Source organism: Rhinichthys klamathensis, unplaced genomic scaffold, assembly GCF_029890125.1.
Source record: "Rhinichthys klamathensis goyatoka isolate OS25496 unplaced genomic scaffold, OSU_Roscu_1.1 h1tg000235l_1, whole genome shotgun sequence".
Classification (NCBI taxonomy): domain Eukaryota; kingdom Metazoa; phylum Chordata; class Actinopteri; order Cypriniformes; family Leuciscidae; genus Rhinichthys; species Rhinichthys klamathensis.
The window spans coordinates 1,043,551-1,067,148 of NW_026606758.1; the positions used below are offsets into that span (position 1 = coordinate 1,043,551).

At 39.5% G+C, this 23,598-nt stretch overlaps 2 protein-coding genes across 2 annotated transcripts; one reads left to right on the forward strand and one right to left on the reverse strand.

Annotated features, from left to right (window-relative positions):
* The first annotated feature begins 1,976 nt into the window (after nucleotides 1-1,976).
* On the forward strand, nucleotides 1,977-11,178 carry ccdc172 (coiled-coil domain containing 172). The gene is made up of 8 exons (XM_056265526.1): nucleotides 1,977-2,121; nucleotides 2,348-2,433; nucleotides 3,548-3,664; nucleotides 3,959-4,124; nucleotides 6,206-6,307; nucleotides 6,404-6,506; nucleotides 10,644-10,731; nucleotides 10,903-11,178. Exons 1-8 carry the CDS (start codon nucleotides 2,043-2,045, stop codon nucleotides 10,930-10,932), a joined length of 771 nt encoding a protein of 256 aa, XP_056121501.1. The 5' UTR covers nucleotides 1,977-2,042; the 3' UTR covers nucleotides 10,933-11,178.
* A 769-nt stretch (nucleotides 11,179-11,947) lies between these two features.
* si:ch1073-126c3.2 (uncharacterized protein LOC555816 homolog) lies at nucleotides 11,948-21,323 on the reverse strand. The gene is made up of 6 exons (XM_056265527.1): nucleotides 21,237-21,323; nucleotides 21,042-21,127; nucleotides 20,788-20,902; nucleotides 17,765-17,883; nucleotides 12,492-12,606; nucleotides 11,948-12,339 (listed from the first exon to the last, which is right to left on the reverse strand). The coding sequence occupies exons 1-6, from the start codon at nucleotides 21,286-21,288 to the stop codon at nucleotides 12,164-12,166; spliced, it is 663 nt and encodes a 220-aa protein (XP_056121502.1). The 5' UTR covers nucleotides 21,289-21,323; the 3' UTR covers nucleotides 11,948-12,163.
* Nucleotides 21,324-23,598: the final 2,275 nt, after the last annotated feature.

Below are 23,598 nucleotides of genomic sequence, written 5' to 3' on the forward strand. Positions count from 1 at the left end.
CGTTTATCCAATATACGTTTGTCCATCGTTCATTGGGGATCAATAATTTTGACCAAATCTATTGACAACTGTTCAATCAATAGGCATGCTTCTTGTCTGATTTAAATGCATTTCTCAATTAACCTGGGCTCATTTCATTTTAATAAACTTAAGTGGAGAACTGGGCTTTACAGGCCATGGGTGACAAGCAGGGTATTTGTAGCAGGCCTGGCTTCGGCTCTAAGATTTAAGCTGGGTCAGACTCAGACAGTTGAGTTGGTGGGTGTTGGTTTGATTCTTGAAGAAAAAGTCTGAAAAACACAAACTTCAATCAATATGGACTATTCATTTTGCAAATGAATGTCAAAATGATATAGTCATGGTCATATAAACTAGAACACTTTAATGTGCTGTGTGGCACAAGATCAAAACCATCCTTTCCAGCAGTGTCTGGGAAGATGTAGAAAGTAAAGAATGACATGAAAAATACTGCAGGACCAAATGGCACCAAATTAAACTTATTGATTGCTGACTGTGCTTATAAACGCTAAACAATACGGAGACTGGCAGTTTAAATTGCACTTCAAAGTATGCCGGTGATGAATGAAACTGTTAGTTGAGGAGGCCAAACGACTGAGCAGCTATCCAATGGGCTGATACATTTCTCACATGTGGTGCATCTATGGTACACAGTGCTGCCAGATATACGATAATTATCGTATTTGTACGATAACTTTGACCTCTGTGCGATCAATAATGAAAAAAATCCCATAATGTACTGTAATTTCTGAATTTTGTGACAATTCAAATGATGGTCGTTGTAATCATAGGGCTTCTATACTCATTGATCTAGCAGTGGATTCTACATCTATCGTCATGGTTGTGAGGAGAATGTGAACGTGGTGTTACACATGTCTTCCATCTCATCTCACATTGCGTCTTCTCGGCCAATCATCGTGGAGAATGACTCTCTCTCATGGGCACAGGTTAACGTTCCTTTTGTATATTGTATACAAAGTTGTAGGCTAAATCATAAACATGTAATCTCTGTATGTTTTGCAAGAAGAAAAAAATTCCGTTCCTGCCGTGGCGCTTAGGTCAGTTGTTTCCAAGCTGATGTCATTGTTTGTATCCACTCTACATGTTCTCAATGGGGTAATGGCAGTGCAACTACTGAAAAGTTTGAACTCAAACAATAATGAGAATAAAGTCACCTGATTCCAGGAAGTACGAAGAACAGATTCCTCGTTTTTGCCAACTTCACTCAGGAAAGGCAGCAGAAACTGCATGTAGCATATATGAAAAGATGCATTTAAACAAACTGTTTAATGCTGCACACAAATATCATGCTACTAAATAAAATAAAAAATATGAATAAAAACAGATACAGATTGATATCTAAGTTTTTTTTCTTATTATTCTCACTAACATTTAGACATTTAAGTCAAATAAAACGCAAACAATGAAAAGAACTGGCTAGGTTAGCTGATTAGGCCTAGGCCTACCTTAAAAGTCTATCTCAGTAAGTTCGTAACGTTAGAGCTGTTACGACAGGCGGATGCAATGAGTCCTGTTTTCCTGTAGGCCCTAATTCAAAAAAAGAAAAAAGTAACACATTTAATTACTGTAAAATATGCTCGAAATATCTTTGTTTTATTTACAACTTTTTAAAAAAAGGTCTAGTTTGGCCTAGTTTTGGACAAAATGAGGATGAATGACAGAAATCTCATTTTCAGTTGAACTATTTCTTTAACATGCCTTCTTTAATTTACCTTTACTATTTATGTCCAACCATAATATTTTCTTGTCTTGAGCAACACTGAATTAGTATTAATGCGGACTAGAAGAGAAAACAGCAAATAACTTACGTCTTTGGCGCCCGAGCATTTGCAAATGCGCGGTGACGGGTGGCAGGAAGGATTGCGCATGCGCACATCGCGTGATTACGAAACTCCTTTCCCCAGAAACAAATTATCAACCAAATTGTCCTCGTCGTTTGACTGCTACTGAGCTAAGTTAGCCAGTTTCCTTCATTTTGGTATTTGGTATTTAATGATTAAAAAATGAGCCTAGAATCTCTTTTCGAGCAAATTTTATTGACAGAGCAGCAGGTGTCGGAAAATATCAAGCAGCTTCATGAAGGTAACGTTAACGCTGGGTAACTTATGGCAGGTTAACGTTAGCAGCTAACGGTTAATTTATTGAGATGAGCTCGCGTGTGTTTTTGAACAAAGATAATTCAACACAACAATATTTCTAAAGTTATTTTACATTGAATATTAAAGTATTTTGTAAGTATTTTGTAAAAAAAAAAATACGTTCGTAGAGTAAGAAAAAGTTAATAATGTTCGGTTCTTTGCTCATTCAGTTAAAGCTGCCATCAAGAGTGTACAGGACAAAATAAACTCCTCGTGTGAAAAACTGGAGAAAGCACATCACGAACTGGACGATAAGGTTTGGACAATTATTACCCAGTGTTTAAAGAAAACACAAACACACACAATGGAAGATTAGAAAAGATACATTTCACATGTCATTTTTTCTTAAAGTGTTATCTGAATATATCGGCCAAAGTAACATCTGATAGAAATATTGCCACAAGCTAAGAATGTCCACTGTCACTCACTTTAAAGTTTATCTGTGCAGAAAGCTGATATGCAGTATTAATATCCGTTGGCGCTGTGAAAAGACATTCTGTTTCATGATTAAAACACTTCATCTAATGGACAGGATACATTAAAATGGGAGTGGATCAATTCAAAGCGGCACTGCAAAATCAATCTCGTTTCTTTCAGATTACATTAGTATTATTGTTGAAAAACCTTTAAAAATACAATTATCCTTGCAAACATATGGCACGTTTGTTTGATACCAATGTCAGACATAGTAAGTCGATGAGCAATTGAATCATTTGATTAAAGGGGTCACTCTTACATGAATACTGAGGTCAATACAGAATCAATATGAATCTGAATGCAGATTACTTCAGATGTCACCCATTCACATAAACTGATCATCACGTAGTACATTTTAAAATGTATATTTAACGTTTTCACCGTTTTTAAATTCATCCATTCTGCATCGTGGAAAGTTGACTCCTTGAATGACCTCAGTGATCCACCTGAGGTAGTGAATGTCATGAAAGACGTGTCTAATTTTCTGCGTAATATTATGTTTGGTCAGACCAACGTGTGCCGTGTAATTACAAAGCATAATTTGCTTGCATTCTTTGAAGCTAGGTAGAGAGTAATTACCTGAAGGATCCTTCATGTCTTTCACAGTTGACTGAGCTGGTAAAAGGAGAGAAGCAGGGACATGAATTCAAAAGGCAATGCTATGTCAATTACAGAATGACCTACAAATACAATGACATACAAGCTTACCTTAACAAACAGCATTGAAGCCACTGATCCGTCAGATGAGCAACATACTGTGCTGCCGCAATGTCTTTGTGCAGCCAGTTCTGTGAAAACTTCACTTCTGTGAATACAAAGTTCATTTGAGGGACACTTTTCGGGACCATCTGAATAAGACACTGGTCAAATTCATGATTCATTTGTGACCTTAGGCTCAGCTCCTGTCTGAAAACAAACTGGAGCTTGTTTTGATGACAAAGCGACGAGATCAACTGGAAAGGAAGAGAGAGGAAGTCCTGGAACTGCAGAGAGACCTCAAAGAAACCCTGGTACATACTTTCACATTGAAGAATATCTCTATTCCGTCTTTTTGGAAAGGCTATTGTCTCTTCATCACACACCCCATTAAAACACAACAAAGTTAAGCCTGAAACAATATTATTACTATTATGAAGCTTTTTACCATCATGTGGACTGATAAAGAAAGGCGTCATTGGCCATTGAAGATTTCAGAGCCATGCATTATCCGTCATCTAATACAATGTACATGCTGAAGTGTTAAAAGTGCTTTTGTACTCTTTTTGTAATCTGCATAATAGTCTTTCCATTGTTTTAAAATTCAGGACAGACTGAAAAGAGAATTTTGTAAAGAAAGAGAGAAATTCCTGAAGGAGATGATAACTTTCAACAATAAATTCAACCTAATCAGCAACAGAAATGCTGTTTTTCACACCCAAACCCGCTCTAAGATCCAGAGTCTGGAGTTGGAATCTAAAACTCTACACAGAGGTAAGTGTTTTATTGTTGAAAATCCGACAAAAGTATTTCATTCACATCATTGCATTACAAACTACTGTACATAAGTCCAATCCGATCTAAATTAATCCAATATGGTCGCTAAGATTTTAATGTTTTTGAAAGTCTCTCATTTGATCAAAAATACAGTAAAAACAGTGTTATTGTGAAATATAATTTAAACAATTTTAAAATAAAAAGTTTTTATATAGTTTAAAATGTAATTCATGCCTGTGCTGGCAAACATTAAGCAAGTTGGAGTAATGCGTCACATGATCCTTCAGAAATAATTCTAATGGACCCTTTTCTCGGACAATGATGATGCGTTTCCACAGTTATCAACATTGCAAATCTAGTATTTTAAGTTTTTAATATATTCATTTAAAAAATAATAATAATACACATTTATAAAGCTATACTTTGTGTTATATTATCTTGGCAGTAAATTATAAAAAATGACAAAATACAAATGAACGCTCCTGCGAGGGTGTTTCTAATACAATGGCTGAGGGAGTGATGGCAAATTTGACATCTTGATCTCTTCTGAATGTTGTAATAAATCTCTATATTTTTCCCTCTTGGAAAGTCATGGAAACACTAATGCAATTTTTTTTTATTTTTTTATTTTTTTTGAGCAAATGCAAATAGATAAATTATATTTTCTGTCATCTCCCATTCACCGCCATAGACGTTTACCCAACTATAACAACTTCGGCTTCTGAGAACCCTGGAAATGTGAAAAGGGTCCAAATGTTGATTTATTGTTCAAGAAACATTTCTTATTATCAGTGTTGCAAAAGTGCTGCTTAATATTTTTGCGGAAATAGTGCTAAAATATTTTTAGGAGTCTTCGATGAATAGAAAGTTTAAAGTGCCCCTTGTATGTTCCTATTTTTGTTTTGGGAGTCCCCAACCACATTGTTTACATGCATGCAAGGACAAAAAACACTTTCACTGTCTTATAATATGCATTTATTTTTACCTTATTTGCTCAACGACTCCCAAAGGATTCGCTCAACGATTAATTTTTCCAAACCCCTCCTTTGCGTGACGCTAATCTGCGGTGATTGATCAGTTGTGATTGGTATGCTGCGTGCAGAGCTTGTCGGAAACGGAACGCCCATCACCATTACTGGATTACGGCTTGTCAAGTGTTGAAAATTTTATACAGTGTATGAACAGACATGGCATTTTGCCTTACCAATTCGAGCCAGAGTCCGACGGTTGCTGATGAACCAGAAAGTCATTCACAAACACGACTGGAGCAGGACCTTTCGAAAAACGATTCATTTAATTGACTCAGAGTCGACTCTTACTTTTGAGAGACAATAACTTTATATATGCTTTCAGATTTAAAACTTTGCAGGATGTTTTCATTCACTTAGAGCTATGTTACACACTACATGAAAGTAAAAAAAAAAAAAAAATCCATAATAGGGGCACTTTAAAAGAATAGTATTCGTTTGAAATAGAAATCTTTTGTAACATTATAAATGTTTTTAGTGCACTTTTGATCGATTTAATGCGTCCTCCTTGCTGAATTAAAGTATTCATTTCCTTCAATCTTCCAAAAAATCTTGCTGACCCCAATCTTTTGAACTGTAATGTACCTCATACCAAAGAGTCCATGGTCTCTGAAGCAACTTTATTGTTCTGGTGGTTTTATTTTCTTGAGCATTTGATTTTTTTAAGTCAAACTTGACATTGTTTTAGTCAAAATGACTATTAAGAATCATATATAGGTTTTCATTAACTAAACATTTTTATTTTGTATTTTAACTAAGTTCTGAAAATATGCTTTACACTGTTAATTCACTAACCATCAAATCATTCATCACACGAGATTTAGCAAACTATTTGAGCCAAAATTTGTGTTAATGAGTACTGTATGACTCAAGCTTTTGTCGACATGCTGTAATTTGACACACAGGCCTGTAAAGTTAAGAAAATAAAGCTTTTTCAAAAGGCATACACGAAGTATCATTGAAGAAGTTATTGTTTTTCAAAGGTCTGTTTGTTGTAGTCTGATTGCTTGCCAGCGGGTAGCTTGAGTTATCACATTTGCTGTTCCTCAGAGATGGACTTGCTGAAGCAAAAGAACACTTTGCTGAGTTCCATGGAGGCAGAGAAGAGATCACTAGAAGCTGAGCTCCAGGATATAAAATCACAGCTTACAGGTGAAACAAGGCTCTGCTCACTTTCGAATTTTCTCTAACAGAGTTAAAAAAAATATTCAAAAAGGCCTAACCCCCTAGTTTTCTGTTCTTCTGCAGATATAGAGAGAGATCTGAAGGAAGCAGTGGCTTTGACAGAGATTTTGAAGACAGAGAGGCTCACAGTCCGTCAGAAACCTTTGACGGACAGCACCTGTATCAGGCAAGAAAGTTATGACCTATCGTATTGCAGACTGATCTCATGAAATGGCGTATGTATGACACGCCAATTCGTATTTCCATTTTTGGCGTGCTATCAACACGCATAATCGCTTTTCAGCGTGTTTATCAACGCCTTTGACTTAACGTTATATTACTGTATTATGTATATATAGATATATGACCTACCCCAACCCCGTCCCTAAACCTACCCGTCACTGGGGTTAATACCATTTATGAGTCTTCTCCTACCATCCTAGGAAAAGAAATATCGCTCCACAGATGTAGATATAGATTTTGCTTCGCTTCGCTCGGACATTTAACGTTTCGCTCGGACATTTAACGGCGTACACATACACGCGGAATCACTCGGACATTTAATGGCGTAGACATACACGCAAAAGATTTCGGCGTGGACATACACGCGGATATTTCAAAATGCGTATAGATAACACGCCACTTGAATTGAAAGTGGCGTGTATGTTTACGCAAAGTCATGATGTCATGTTGCGTATTGTTAGTGTGTCTTTATCTACCCAGAGAAACATGATCCATGAGGAGTGTGAGCAAAGAATGCTGAATTTCCCTTCATCCATCTTTCCATCGTCCTCCTCCTGTTACTTCACTATGTGTAAATAATGCAGCATTAGATCCATCCTATTAATTAGGTCTTTGATATGTTGCTTACTATGTCCGGTCCAGAGTTAGATAAACACAACCCCTTCAGATCACCGCCCCACTAGGAAGTGATGATGGAAAGGGGATCGATAACTGTCCTGTCTCAGGAAGAAAGCTCCTCCACTGGGGTGTGTAAATCATATGTGGGGGGTAGAGTGGAGCAAATCTTTCTCGTTAATAGGAAAGACTGTATAAGCCCCTCAGGATGTGCTGAGGACGAGGCTTTTGGGACAGCGCTGCTAAGCTCAGGATATGTTCATTCCTCTCCTATGTAGTCATGAATCACTCTTAAACACATGCCCCCATCGTGCAGAGGGCAGTTTTTCCCTTGTATTGATCATCCGACATTGAACACGTCAGTTGAAATTAACAGTGTCTATTTAAAGTGGAAGTTATGAGAAAGACTCCATCAGCATTCCAAACTTTAGTACATGGCAGGGTTGAAGTGATTTATTTTGCACATGTAAAGATGTCTTTTATCAGGTACTTTGGGTTAATTCATGACTTTCTTAAAGGGGTCATATAATGGTACATGCACTTTTACAAGTTGATTGTACTGAAATGTGTGTTGGCAGTGTCTGTACACAACCATCATATAATGATAAAAATCCATCCAGTGGTTTTGTTTTAATCTCCTTATATGTTTTCCCCTGCCTCAAATCGAGCCGTTCGAGCCTGTGACGTCACAAGCTCGCACGCCCCTCCCACGATTGTTGATTGACAGGAGCGTCTCAACACAGACCCGCCCTCGCTCGTGAGCCAGCTGTCAATCATAGTCTGCGCGGCGCGGCGCAGACCGGCGCGTCATTGTTGATATGCTGGAGCACTGTGTATGAGCAGAATGGCGTCTAAGCGATTGTGGTGTTCTGTTCTTGGGTGTAATAACGAACACAGCAGTCATTTTAATGTTCCTAAATCCGAACCGCTGAAGACGCAGTGGCTGTGTTTGTTTTCGAAGGGAATATTCTCCACGAGCAACGTCAATGCTCTCATGTTTGCGCGAATCATTTCACACACCAGACTGCTTTATAAACGAGGATCAGTATAAAGCTGGATTTGCTAAGAAGCTGCTCATGAAAAAGGATCGGTACCAGATATTCGTGTTCCTGCTGAATCTCCAGAAGAATGGAAGTGAGTGTAACGTTTTATTAAACTTTATATTAACATATTAATCTTTGCAAATCGCTAGCTGCACGCTTCACAATGAATGCGTCTAAGGTTTACACTCAGGGTACATTACGGCATGTTTTCTATGTATGACGTTCTCAATATAATTCATAATCCCACGTTTATACTGAACAACGCGTTATGGTTATTGTGTTATTGAGTTACAAACGGTGTAGCACAGAAGTTGACAGAACAGAGAGGCGGGGTGAGCAAAGCTCATTATTATTTAAAGTCATATGCACTGAAACGGCTTGCTGAAAACAGAGCTGTGTTTGACCAGGTAAAATAAGTGTTTTCTTACAATACTAATGAGAATTTTTAATTAAAGTATATTACAAACTTTTAATTTAGACCCTAAAGAATCATATTAGCTTGTACAAAAATGGCATTATATGACCCCTTTAAACCTCAAGAGTTGGTTTCCAGTAGTATTTACCGGTAGTGAGCTTATTCACATTCCTTATTCTTATTCACATGTTACACCAAACCATTATAATTAAATATTCTTGGTCATATAGTGCAATTGTTTATCTATTGTTCTAAACTGTTCGTAAATCCTTAAATCTCTTTGAAAAGTGTGCATAACGTATTTTTTTTTTAAGTTTATTTGCCTTAACTGGTTACATCCTGGAAACCCATTCAGCTGGAACAAATAACATTGCATTTCAAAGAGATTTACTTCTTTTTCCAAAGCAACATATAGTCAAAAGTAGTAATGTAATAATGTCTTTATGTGAAAAATCAAACATATTCAGTTCTAATTAATAAGTGATTTATACTATACAGACAGGATTTTTGTATTTCCAAGGCTGTTGTGTTCACATACAGTGTGGAAATTCTTTGCCCTTAAAGGTGCTGTAGCTAAGCGATGACTTATAAACGCTGTTGATATTTGAAATCATCAAAATTTAACCAAAACTATCTTGACGCCTCTGTCCCCACGTTCACATACACGCTATGCAACGACTATGGTGGAATCTGCTGTGCCTGTCGCCCGAGGGTATGATGTCATCAATAAGGCAAAGCAATTTGTGTCACTATGATAATTCAGGTTGAATGTCTAATTGTTATTTAGCTCCTCTACTCCTTTTGAAGTCATCCCCCCCCCCCCCCCCCCCCCCAAAAAAAAAAAAACGTTTTCATGAAAAGCTCCCTACATAACATGATAGTCCAAGTAACTAATATATTACAAATGTGACAAGATTAAGGGGTTATAGCGTTTACTAAAAGAGGAACTAAAAGAAAAAACATATATTAGGAGCATGTTATCTCACTTTTCGGACACACTTTGGGAGCCGATGCTTGAAACGGGCGGTGGAGGAGGTTTAGAGATTTCAGGCTTATAATAATAATAATGCAATAATACTGAACAATCAAGTGAAGATGACACATGAGTATATTCAAGCAAAAGACTGCATATCTTAGTTCTGTGAAACACAGCAAAACTAACGTTACTCGCTTATCGAGAAGAAATAAAGCAACCTCAGCGTCTGTTTTCAGGCCTTCCCGTTCCTTAAGATCTCTGCAGCGCTGGAAATCTTCTCTGATATTAATGCTTGTCTTACCGCTTGCTTGATCATAACCCTTCTTTTTAAAATTGTATTCCTCTGGCCTTTTCCTCTTTTGTATTTTCTCGGCCATCTCTCTCTTTCTATAGTCGTTCTACTAATGTCTTTCTTGTGCAATGAGCTCTCTCTCCTCCCCATCATGAGTGTATACTCCCCTTACTGCTGATTGGCTACAAGTGTGTTTTGGTGCTTGGTTCAAACTACTTTTCAACAGCGTTTTTCAAAAATCACTTACTGCACCTTTAAGGCTTGTTTTTCCCCTTATGTTGTAGCTGTAGCCTGATGAAGGAAGAGCAAAGTTGCATACCATTCATGTCATTTATGCAATTATATTCTCTCAACTCAGTGGATAGGTGCTTATTCAAGTCAAGCATTTGTTTCTTGTAGTATGTTCAAGATTCTATTGTGGACACATCATTAATTCACAACTAAGTTTTTTCCATGGTTCTGCAGTTTCAACAGCAGCTCTTTTGAATATCGGTGTAGAAAACACAATTTCACATTTTTCACCAAGTGCATTCAAGAGCATTTTTTCTGTTCTTTTATCCCTCTTAATACAGTATAAAGTATTAACTTACTTGTATGATTGAACAAGATATGAAGATTTTGAAGACTTAAAGATTTGAAGATTACAAACACAATAAAATAGCTAGTGTCATTTTAAGATTGTATTATTTCGCTTTGGGATCGGCTCTTCCTGCATGAATGTGTCTCTGTGTGCCATTCAGACTCAAGAAAGAGCTGGAGTTATATAAAGAAGAAGAGCTTGAGCTTCTGCGAGAGACCCTCAGCTCTGAGATTCAATCCCTGCGACTGGTAACTATGTACTTTCCAAACACAATGATAGAAAAAGTGGTCTTTCTCATTGACGCTGCTAATGCAATCTCCTTATATACCCAAAGAGCTAAGGCGCCAAGGAAGCATTTTAAGCTCTTTAATCTGAAAAATTTACTCTTTTTTTTTTTCTTTTTCTTTTCTTTTTTGCAGAAGTTATCACAGAAGGGCATTTTGTGTTGAGGCTGAGGGCTTCAGTCAGACTTCAACGTATGCTTGAAAAACCCGGTTTTGTAGGCTTATATCTGTCATTTTGATTGTCGTTTTTATAGTGACCGTTTTGTTTTGCCTGGGAATGATTTAATTTTGTTGGACACAGACTTCATATACAGTGTAACCAACATTGTAACAACTTTATGATGTGATCTGTAGTTTTGATCTTGCTTATTTGTACTGTTAGAAAAGCTTAAATAAATCTAATGTTTTGAACTATACTATCTCTTTCTCATTTTCTATAGATATCTGTCTTCATCTCAGGCACAGATTATGTGAGTCTGTGTTACAGTATGTATTCACATATAAGTACTTAAAATGCTGACAACACTGGCATCTAGTGGTCCTATTGCAATAATACAGCCAAACAGAGATATCCATGTTTGAAAATAAAAGGGTTGCGTACAGACTGAATTGGATTCATATTAATCCTAAAAATAGGCTGTTTATTTGTAAAGAAATGCTTTAATACGCATTTTGGACAAATGGAAATGGCCTGAAAAAATCACACAATTTCTGTTGCACATGCAGCATTTGCATATGAAATAAACAGGGGCAGATTCACTGGCCTTAGGCTATGATTGGTTAAGTTGGATGACTGGTGCACATCTGCCATTAAGCTGATCTTGTCTGATTCTCGTCTCCTCCTTAGACCCCAATTGGCAGATTATTCCAGCCACGGAAATTAAATCGTCTGAAACCCCTTAGTAATAGCCTGCTTTATTTTCCCATTGTGTGAGGGTGATTAATTGTATACTGTAAAATTGCTTAGAAAAACATGACTAATGTCTGAAGATTTTTTAAGACTCCCCAGCCCAACAATTGAAGCTTAAAAAAATATATTCTTTGTAAATGATTTTGCCTGTACCAGTTTGCTCATTAGGTTTTACCTTTGTCATAATACTGTGGTATTTCCATACTGAACCTTGACATTATGAAAATACATTAATTGTTAAATTATAAGTTATGGTTATTTTGATTTGAGCACATTATTCACAACATGTTTATTAATGTTTCTTCATCACACCACTATGTTCTAATTTCCTTAAGTGTTATTTCTACAGTTTACATTTTTTACTTAAGTTTTTGCACTTCCATGAATCATGCTTTACATTCAATGCCCCCAAAAAAACTTTCTAATTTTATACCCAGCACAAAGCCAGTCCTGAACACTTCTTAGAGCTCCTTGAATCTTTTTGTTCTAGCCGCAGAGAAGGCCGAATGCCTTCAGAATGCCTTTGGAGATCCCTGCCATTTTCAGCTCTGATTGGAAGATGTTTGTTATATTCCCCAGTAGTTCATGGCTCTTTATTTTGTGACAGTCATGGTTCTCAGGGAAGTAGGCAGAGGGGGCTCCTGATACCTCAACGTTGGACTCTTCAGAGAAATGTAGGAAAACACCTTTTTCAGTACACCTAAGCATGCAGTACTAGAGTATTCAGAATTTACATTACGGTAAATAATGTAACGTGAACCTCACAGATTCCTTCATTTATAAATCTCAAATTGGACAAATGTGCAAAACTTACTGTTGCATATAGCCAGCCTGTTGCCACCAATATACTGTGTTGTCCATTTGTGTTGTGTGGTAGCACTGCATTCCTCGAACAGCCGTGATCTTCTTAAAAAGCTGAAATCATAACCCTGCTTAGGGAACGAGGGTTATTCTATACTCGGGAGGTAACTGAGACGTTCCCTTTCGTAGTCACTACGAGTTATGTTGTGACGACGAATGGGGTTCCCAGTCTAATCATGCCACTTGGCTGTCTTCCAGTGCCCTGCGTAAGTCTGAGCTCCCTGTCGTGAGACTAGCACGGACAAAGGACTCCTACTAACACAGGAATACCACTTGGAAGCATATCTCAGTGGAAATATGCAATTATTGCCTGCCCGAAGGGTGGGGACTTAAAGAATACACATATGACACGGAGGGGGCTGCAAATTGGAAAACACTGGGGTGTCCTTCCCGCAGGGTGGAATGTTTCAACCCCAGGGGTGGCAAGGTGGCTTACCAAGGGAAAGGCACATGCTCAGAGTGGAAATACACATGTGGGGGTCACCAGTGGGGAACCATGCACATGGAGGCACCTAGCCAATGCGAAAGCTGCCGCAGGCATAGACTCTGGCGTTGACGTCAACAGTGCTGGAGGAACTCGGGGCTTCTCGGGGATACTCACCTGAGGAAATATCGCACGTATCCAGTCCGAGGAGTGGAATGGCGAGCAAGCGAAGACACCTGAGCAGATCCAGTTACCAGCTAGTTGAAGCGAGTACACAAGATGATACTGGCTCTACTCGGAGATTGTAGAATCTCGCAAATGTGTTGGGTGTCGCCCAGCCTGCAGCTCTGCAGATGTCTGTTAGCGAGGCGCCATGCGCTAGAGCCCAAGAGGAAGCCACACTCCGGGTGGAGTGAGCCTTCACACCAAGGGGGCACGGTGGACCTTGCTGCTGGTATGCCAAAGCAATGGTGTCCACAATCCAGTGAGACAACCTCTGCTTGGAGAGAGCTTTTCCCTTCAGCTTTCCACCATAACAGACAAAGAGTTGGTCTGAGGTCCTGAAACACTGGATTCTGTCTACATAAGCACGGAGGGCGCGTACTGGACAGATACCGTATTTTCCGCACTATACGGCGCACCGGATTATAAGGCGCACCTTCAATGAATGACCTATTTTAGAACATTTTTCATAAATAGGGCGCACCGGATTATAAGGCGCATAAGATACTGCAGTCAAACGTTTGACTGGGTTTGCGTTATGCATCCACTAGATGTCAACAAATGTCAACAAAACAGTCAGATAGTCAAACTTTATTAAGCGTTCTGACAACTCCGTTCACTCCCATGGTAACGTTGTTCAAACATTAAAGGAGAACTCCGGTCAATTTTAACATTGAGCTCATTTTTTGTAAATTGGGAATGCTGTCAGTACAGATAACAACGACAAAAACCGGTGTTGCCTACACCGTGTTATCCTCTTTTTAAAATTTGCACCCTGTTGACTTAAACGGGACAAGTTTTAAACCTGCTTTTAGCCTCTTAACAACCTTAATGTGTCATTACAAGTGCACAGCCGAGCCATGTGAGTGAACACGGTGAATCTGACTGCACATACCCGTATTTTCTTCCTGTTTTCGGTCGAAGTCCACAGTAGGCGATTGTCGAGTGCGCGCGCGCGCGATCATTGGTAACTAAGCGACAGTGGAGACTCAGACTGTCAGCCGATGACGGTGCTGTGTGGTGTTCTGAGAATATCAGCTCAAATGGATAGTTCATCCGGATCAGATGTTGAACACACAGAGGAGGTTTGATCGCGCGCGCGAACTCGACAATCGACTATTGTGGACTTCGGCCGAAAACAGGAAGTAAATACGGGTATGTGAGCTGGCTGAATAAAGCTTTCTTTTACTGTCTATGGAATAAAGAGATTATTCCTGCCTTCGTGAAAGCTCGAATCACAGTTGAGACTGATATATCAGCCCAGGGCAGGCATCCACGATCCATTGGCAGATAGTGGCGTAAGTTGCTCGGCGCTGTCTCCCCGTCTTGGTGAACGTGTGTTCCCCATCCATATATAAGGCGCTCCGGATTATAAAGCGCACTGTCGTTTTTTGAGAAAATTAATGGCTTTTAAGTGCCCCTTATAGTGCGGAAAATACGGTAAGTGCCAAAGCTGGGTCTGCCTCCTCCAGGGGCAGCACTTGCAGGTTCACCACCTGATATCGATAGGGAGTGGTGGGAACCTTGGGTACATATTCAGGCCGGGGTCTCAGGATCACGTGAGAATAGGCACGTGAGAATTCCAGGCACGCTTCGTCAACGGAAAATGCGTGCAGGTCCCCTACCCTCTTAATGGAGGCCAATGCAACCAGGAGCGCTGTATTAATTGACAGGAACTTAAGCTCCACTGATTGCAGAGGCTCAAAGGGAGCACTCTTCAGGGCAATTAAAACCACTGCAAGGTCCCAAGAGGGAACGAGAGCTCCTCTCAGGAACCTGATGATCAGGTCGTGCTTTCCCACGGACTGACCGCCGTGATATGCGGCGATAGCGGCGACATACACTTTCAGGGTGGACGGAGACAGCCTTCGCTACAACCCATCTTGCAGGAAGGAAAAGACGACAATGATCGAGCATTTTCTGGGGTCTTCTCGGTGAGAAGAGCACCAGTTGAGTTGACGAAGAGGTACCACTTCAACGCGTTGGCATGTCTCGTGGACGATGCTCTAGCGGAAGTGATGGTAGCCACCACCGCTGGTGGTAGGTAGGGGTGGGCGCTATACCGGTATGAACGTGAATACCGGTATCATGTTGTGCCATGATATGGATTTTGCGATACCGAGGATACCGTATTCATAAATTCAAATTTTGCAGTTATATTGTTTTGTTAAATTTGGTAGCCTACTCTTTACAACTGTTAACACTAATGACGATACAGAATCGAATACGCTGTTTAAGGAAATGGCTGATTTGGTGCTTCATACACGTGAAGTTGCTGAGGCGATTAACCGCTGTCCTGTGACGCGTTCAATGAAGGACTGTAACATAGAACACATCGCTAGTGCTAAGCAGCTGTTCATAAAGGATGCATCTTTTGTGGTGGAATGGGAAATAACAAGGTAATGAGACGCAAGTTTGACTTTTAACTTGAGCACAGCATTTTTAGAATGCCGTTTCATTTGCGAGACGCGGGTGCAACACCAAAACAAGTTCGTCAAGCACAAAAAAAACGTTAAAGTTCTAGGCTACTGTATGTTTGAGATGTCATGTTTTCATGAAGGTTGAAAGGCTGAAAGCTGCTATTATTATCTTTGTTTTTACAAAACATTTACTGCTAATAATATTATCCACGTGGAGACATTTCCCCGCAATGTAACGTTAGGCTATGAATAACAGGACACGACACACACATAAGCGCGCGCATACACACGACACACACATAAGCGCGCGCATACACACACACTGGTCCACTATCTTTGTGGGGACTCTCCATAGACGTAATGGGTTTTATACTGTACAAACTGTAGGCCTTTATTCTGTCTCCTTACACGAATGAATTAGTTTGTATTAAAAATTTTCATTGTTTTTTTCTTGTATACTTTTAAGTTCTATTTATTTGGTGCTTTGTTCAATCTCAAACCATTATTTTATTTGTATTATTAAGATGTCTGCACAAGAGTTAACTGTAATCTGTGCAAACATTAAACTTAAATTAAACGTCTCGCTCTGCTAAAGCTAAACTATAATTACTAAAACTGAAACTAAATAAAATAAAAACTAGAAATGTGTTTGCAAAATAAAAACTAAATAAAAAATAACAAAACCATTAATGAAACTAGCTAAAACTAAACTGAAATTTAAGCAAAATTGAAAATGATATTAAAATAAAAAACTAATTTAAAAAAGCAAAACTATAACAACAGATATTCCCGGCGGAGACAGAGCACACCCGAAGACGGCTCTCACTCAGAAATCAATAAAGTCTTCATTCGCTGCCTGTTCTCATTATGACAAGACGAGCAAAAAGTGGAAAGACATAACAAGTACATTCAGGCCTACCTCATGTTGCACGTTTGCACTTTTTGAGAGAAAAAATGGCACAATAATAAAAAAAAAAAAAAACATTTCAGGTCTATGTCCAATGAAATGCCTCACCTTTTTCTAGTTATCTACTGTTAAAATACATATTTTGCCTGTAATTTAACTAAGGTGTACTAAAATGTAATTCTAATTTTTTTTTTCTCATATCGCGGTATAATATCGATATCGTCCGGAGTCCGGACAGTGAAAAATATCGTGATATGAATTTTTGCTCATATCGCCCACCCCTAGTGGTAGGGTACTCAAACCTGCCTCGTAGCGTCCAGGAACCACACGTGGAGTTTCCAAAGATCGGGACGAGGGTGCCATAGGGTGCCCCATCTCTGAGAAAGAAGGTCCTTCCACAGAGGAATTGGCCAGGGAGGTGCTGTCGCGAGGAGTACAAGTTCGGAGATCCTGGTCCGGGTGGGTCAATGAGGCGCAACCAATATGACCTGCTCCTCGTCCTCCCTGATCTTGCACAGGGTCTGTGCAAGAAGGCTCACTGGGGGAAACGCATACTTGCAGAGATGTGCGCCAGAACGTCCGTGCCGAGCGTGCCCTCGGTCGGAGTAAAACAGGTCGCAATGGGACGAGTCGTGGGAGGTCCCCGAACTGATTCCAAATCAGCTGAACCGCTGGGGATGAGATTGAAGTTTGAATTCAGCGTTTCTGCTGTTTTTGTCCAGACCAATGTGAGGATCGAACCATATTTTTTACACTGCTTACACGCATTGTTTTAATTGTTAACTGGAGGAACGATAAGAAGCTAATGTGCTTCCTAATGTGCATTAAAAAATCGTAGAATAATAAGGTATCTAGAATATTATCTTATATAATCAAATTGTAAATGTGTGTGTATATATAAATGTCATATATATATATATAATATAATTATAAGGTATAGTATAATATTACCCTCCCCCAATATGGTATTAATTAAAAAAATTTGCAGGCCTTAAAAAAATATCCTAAAGGCCTTAAATTTGATTTAAAATGAAACCTACAGATACCATTTTAACTTGAGGATGTAGTTTACAGTGGAAAAGTTAATGTATTTTATAGTATGCTTAAACTAAAAAAAAAACATTATGCCGTATTCAATTTTAATGGAAAAAAAAGTTAATCCAAAATGTGTTTAAAGCACAGTACTGTATATGAAAGCATACGTTTTTTTAGTTAACTGAAAAAATTGATAGCAGTGAGACTAATGTACATACTGCATTGCACATAGGTTTACAGTAGATCTTAGTATTATCCATCACAGATACACACAGCAGTCCTCCATCCTTGGGCACTGTTGGAGCTGTGCAGTTTGCTGGCAGTAAGCTCCATAACTCTGCAAAGACAAGGATATGTTTAGTACTTTTTTGGATATATCAACTATATTTGAAAGAAATAGCATAATGGTACTCATCTGATAAATAGGTGCTGTGCTATATTTGCAATTTTAAAACATATTAGGATAAGTCTGCCCTACAAAGGCAAAAGACCTTAACTTGCTAGTGTGGAACTGAGAAAAATGACTTTAAAGATTTTTAGTTGTCCCGCCAAATTAATTATAGATAGGACACTGGAAATCTGGCAATTAGATTTTTTAGTAATGCAAATTATCTACATAAAAAAAATCTTGAGCTCAAACTTTTTAACCACTATTCAAACCACTATTTTAAAGTTACTATACTCTACCTTTGTATTGTCAGCAAAAAGTGAGAAGTCATGCCAAGGCAAACGGCAGTAACTTCCACATTATCAATATTTGGTTGCTGATCACCATTAACAAAATCATTATAGTAACACCTGTATAAAATCTAGTGATCATGGCATTTATTTTGTATGATTTACAATTACTTATAGCCATCTACTTTTTGATATCCTGTGCTTTGGTTGCATTCTGATGGCATTATTAATACATTAGACATGACAAAATACATCCATAGCAGTAAAGAGTAGGCTATCTTCCTAGGGCTGTCGCAATAACCGCAATATTGTAGTACCGCGCTACTGACAAGTCAACCGCAGAGGATTGCAAGTAACCGCAGCAACCGCGATATTCACATGTTTTTTTATAAGGCTATACCCTTCTTGTTTTGAACTTCATGCATGTGTATTGAATGTTAAACAAGTTCATAATGATAACAAGACTGTTTATCATGGTGATTTGTAGCCTACAGAGGCTTCGTGGATTTGCACAGACATTGAATGAGAGAGATCGACTGAGCGCATGCGATTACCTGTGTCTGTCTTTGAAGTCATATATATTCGTGAAAAGGTTGCCGTGTCAAAGGAAAGCGAAATATTTGTCGTATCATCCTTTTAACGTTCACGTCACGGGTATTTACCATAAATGGCGTCAGCAGCAGCGCTGGTCAGCATTCCACAGCTCGAGGAAGCCGCGGGGAAATAAAATCAGCGAGTCACGCATTAAATCAATGCCATATTGGTCTCTAATAAGTGAAGCATCAGCTTCAGCGTTACCCATGCGACGCATTGCTGCTCAGCTGAGCCTTGAAAAGTGGAACTCAAAGTTAAAAATAATTAACACCTTGTTTCATTACATCTCTTTTAATGAATCAGCTTTTTTGAACGTGTTCGTTGAATGAACGATTTAATGACTCACTCAAAGACAGTCCGTTGCCGTAACAATGTGCGCCCTGAGTGAAAGCCTTTCAATGCGCTTATAGACGCTGTTTAGTTTCGGTTACATTGGTTACTGAAAATGTCCTCGTTTTTGTCCATGCTGCCCACATCGTAAACTTTATTTATATAGCAACAAATACATATAAATTAAATAAATAAATAAATGGCGGTAATACCGCATATCGCGCTATTGAGCCACTCAACATTACCGCAAGGGAAATTCCATAACCGCGACAACCCTATATCTTCAATTGATACCGAGTGGCATAAGACTTGCTAAGCGTGCGTTCAAAAATGATCACGATAAAACAGATCCTCACGCACATTCGACAAGGGGACTGGTTTATAGCGGTGGATCTGAAAGAGGCATACTTTCACATTCAGATAGCCCTCATCACAGGCGCTTCCAGAGATTCGTGTTCGAAGGTGTCGTGCTCCTTGTACGTTCACGAAAAACGCAGCGCTTTCCCCTTTGAGACTCAGTGGGGAGAGCGTTCTGGACTTCCTCGACGATTTATTGCACAACCTTCTGTGTTCTGCGTCTTTTCAGTATGCGGTGGTTTCAGCTGTCTGCCCTATTATTGTGCTTTTGCACTTCGATTGTAGGTATAACCAGCTTGTAACAGCTGGTCTGATGTTGCATGCACCAGTAGGCCTACACTTGTTGCTTCATTATGTTTTATGCACCAATATACCCGTGTTGCTTCATTATTAACACTCCCTGTCCCTGTGATATATTATTCCAAACAACATATCAAAGCAAAATGTTTAAGGCGGTGTACTCTGCCAGCTAGATGCATGTGTGTTTCAACCAGGAAAATGAACTGGGTGAGGCGGGGCTTTAGTTCTTAGTTGTATTCACCTGCTACAGCATGTGTAACATTTTTCTGTCAACTCTGCATAGGCCTATATCCTTTGCGATCGATATCGCACGTTTGTCGATGGAGCGGGTTCAGACCATAGCAACTAAATGTTCTGACTACGTTTGTGCAGGAAAAAAGCTCTGAGGACATCAGAAGTTACAGGGACTGATGGCAGCTGTACAAAGTACACAGACTAAACCGTGATTTCATTTTTAATAGACAGTAAAACAAAGGCAGAACACCGTACAATCTGATAGGTAGCATGATAGAACACCAGCACAGTAACTTCATATTGACGCACGGCTAAACAAAGGGAGAGTACCGTAACTCAATTTGAGCGTTCCAAAACAAAGCCAAAGAGCTGTAACTGGTGTTACGGTGTTCTGCCTTGGTTTCTCATGGACTTTTGGAAGTTACTGTGTTAAGACAACCCATTATTTTTTTTTTTTAACTACGGAATTGACTCAAGATACTTATCCACATGATAAAGGAGGTCTTGAATGTGACAAAAATATCAATAACTCATTTTCGACCAAAAACGAATTTACAGTCTTTTGCCTTTGCACGGCAGAAGTGGTATACGGCACTGTGTTGAAGTTTTGGAAAAATAGCATAGCATGCGATATATGCTAAAATATTAAGTAGCATAAGCTGAAAGGATGTGATGGGTGTTTCTTTCATTTCTTTGATATGTTGTTTGGAAATTTTGTTTTTGGAAGGAGAGATACAGACTGAATTACCTTTGTTTTGTTGCTTCTGGATGATATCAGTCAGCATTTGTAGTTGATTAAAAATGTTTGCGGTTTGATTTGTTTCCCATTTATCAGATACAGTTTCCAAACAATTTTTCATATCCTACATAAAAAAAGTTAGAATAAAAATCAAAATTTAACTTTGATATTAGATGTGCCTGCAATAGTCAAAACTGAAAGTACCATTCTTTTATTACAATTGTTTACATAGTGTTTTAGCTGTGGATACAGAGATGCTATACCTGAAGTTTTTTGTTGAACATCTTAAAAGAGAATTCAGAGGAAGAGCAGGAAGTATTCTGTCCATGAGCTCTAGTCAAGAGAAACACTGTAAAAGAACCACAAAGACATCTCAAAATTGTCATAGGGAAATAAGAATCAATTCATTTAAGATTTAGCATGCATACTGTAAAGTAAGTCACCGAAACAATGCTTACCAAAGAGCAAAAAAAGCATCTTCCATGTTCTGCTTATTGTTGTAGATTTCATGTTGTTTGTGCTGTTGGGAAAAGGCTGGTAAGTTTACCTCTTAATCTTTCTATTTGGGAAAATATATTGCATCATAGGTTAATGTATGCTCATCTTGTTGACCAAATTACAACACACCTGCCATGAACAATCAGAATTGCCAAGGTTTCGAAAGAATCAGTTTAGTTCATTTTGAATCAGACAACACGCTTTGCTTCCACTGTTCAAATAGAATAGATTAACTGCCAAAACAACAATTAGTCTGGAACCTTCATAACTCTTAATTTTTTTGTTTTCAACTTCTGTTTGCTTTGATGTGTTTTGCATCCTGGATTACTGTAGGATATTTTACTCAACAGTCTATGGTTTAGTAAGTTCCCTTTCGAGGGAACTCTACACTGCGTCGAGAATCGACACTTTGGGGACGCTCCCTAAGCGTGCGCCTCTGAAGTATGAATGAAACTAATCCAATCCTGATTGGTGTTGCGTCGTGACGTAACATGTGACGGCATACCCGGAAGTATAAAAGTGACACTGTCACAACACACACTAGCTTTCGCTCTTCAGCAAGCGCTCTGTGTTGAAACTGTCTGTCTTATTTGGTGTTGTTTGTCAATCAGTTGATCAGAATGGCCAGCGAACAATTTAAAAGATGTGTGCACCCTTGCCCTCGTTTTATTACGGGTGGGGACACACATGCCTTGTGTGTGAATTGTTTGGGAGCACAGCATGCACAAGCAGCTCTTGAGGGAGCTGTTTGTGCAGACTGTGAAGCACTTCCTATTAGAGTGCTGCGCTCCCGGCTGGCGTGCTTTGATGAGCACGGTCAGGCTCGCGTTCCCCACGGTTCTGGTCCCGCGCCCGTTGAGGCGGCGCGACGATTGAGATCGCGGGGTTCGCAGCGGGATCTTACAGATGAGAATGAGACTGCTGCGGCACTTTCTCATTCTTCGTCTGAGGATCCCGTAGCCCCTGAGAATGGTACAGGAGCCCGCATCGCGGCTTCTCCTGCCCACGATCAGGTCCCAATGCTTGAGCTCTCTGCTTCCAAGGAAGTGGATGTGCTCAGTATTGATGCGGATGACCGTGATTTGGGCGCGAGTTCACGGCCAAAGCTATGAGGAGCTGGTAGAGGTTGTGACTCCTGCTGTGGCCAGACTTAACATTAACTGGCCACATGATGAGCAAGGAACGCAAGTGAAAGCAAGCTTGATGAGCGTTTCCTGCAGCACAGGTCACAACCTCAGCGCCGGGCTAACTGTTTTTCCCCAATCTTACAAATAAAGAGAAAAGAACTCTCCTGGAAAACCCCCCCCCCCCACTCTTTTTCACCTGTACTCTAAGACGATTTTACAGGCGTATAATGGCACTAAACGTACCATAGCTTATTGTAGCAGTTATGATGGTTGAGAGACATCAGTGGCTTAATTTGTCTGGTATAAAAAAGGGAAGACAAATATTTTCTGCTGAACGCTCCGCTATCACCTTCTGGCCTGTTCTCCGACGCTGTAACTTCTATCGTCGACAGGTTTATGAATAAATAAATAAAATAAATATATATATATATATATATATATATATATAAATAAATATATATATTTATATAAAACTATATATGTTGTCCCGCCGTTTTTGAACGTTTCGGGCTACATCGATTTCCAGCGAACGCACACCGTGGCGTTCACCCCAAGAGCTTGCAACCGGGCACCGACTATGATCACAAAATTTTTCTAGACTTTTTCCTGCCGGTCATCTGCTTCAGGAAGTCGAGAATAGTGCTCGAGAAACACCCGAGGCCGGTCCCAAGGGGCTGGTTCCCTTAGTAGATTTTGTAGAATGGCAACGCCTTCCAATTATCTCTATGGGTCCTGAATATTTTTAAATATGGGTACGGACTGCAGTCCGGTTACCGACCTCCCAGCTTTGTTGGGGTCGTACCGACCGCAGGGGTTCCAGAACAGGCTCGGGTTATGGAACAAGAGGTACAGACTCTACTGGAGTTAAGGGGCCATAGAGAGTGTTCCCCTACCAGATAGAAAGTCCAGGTGTTACAGCCGGTACTTTTTAGTCTTTTTAGTTCCAAAGGAGGATGTTGGACTGAGGCCAATTTTAGATCTAAGGCTATTGACTTGTTCTTTGAGGAGATCCAGGTTCAAAAGGCTTACAATTTCCATTATCGGAAACCAAATCAGATCCGAGGACTGGTTTAGCATGGTAGATCTAAATGTTGGGGCTGTCCACTCAGTTGCAGGGCAACCGATGTTGTTCTTGCAGCGGGGCCCGGAAACGATGTGTATTGCCCGCCGTCTATGACGCTTTGGGCCGCATCAT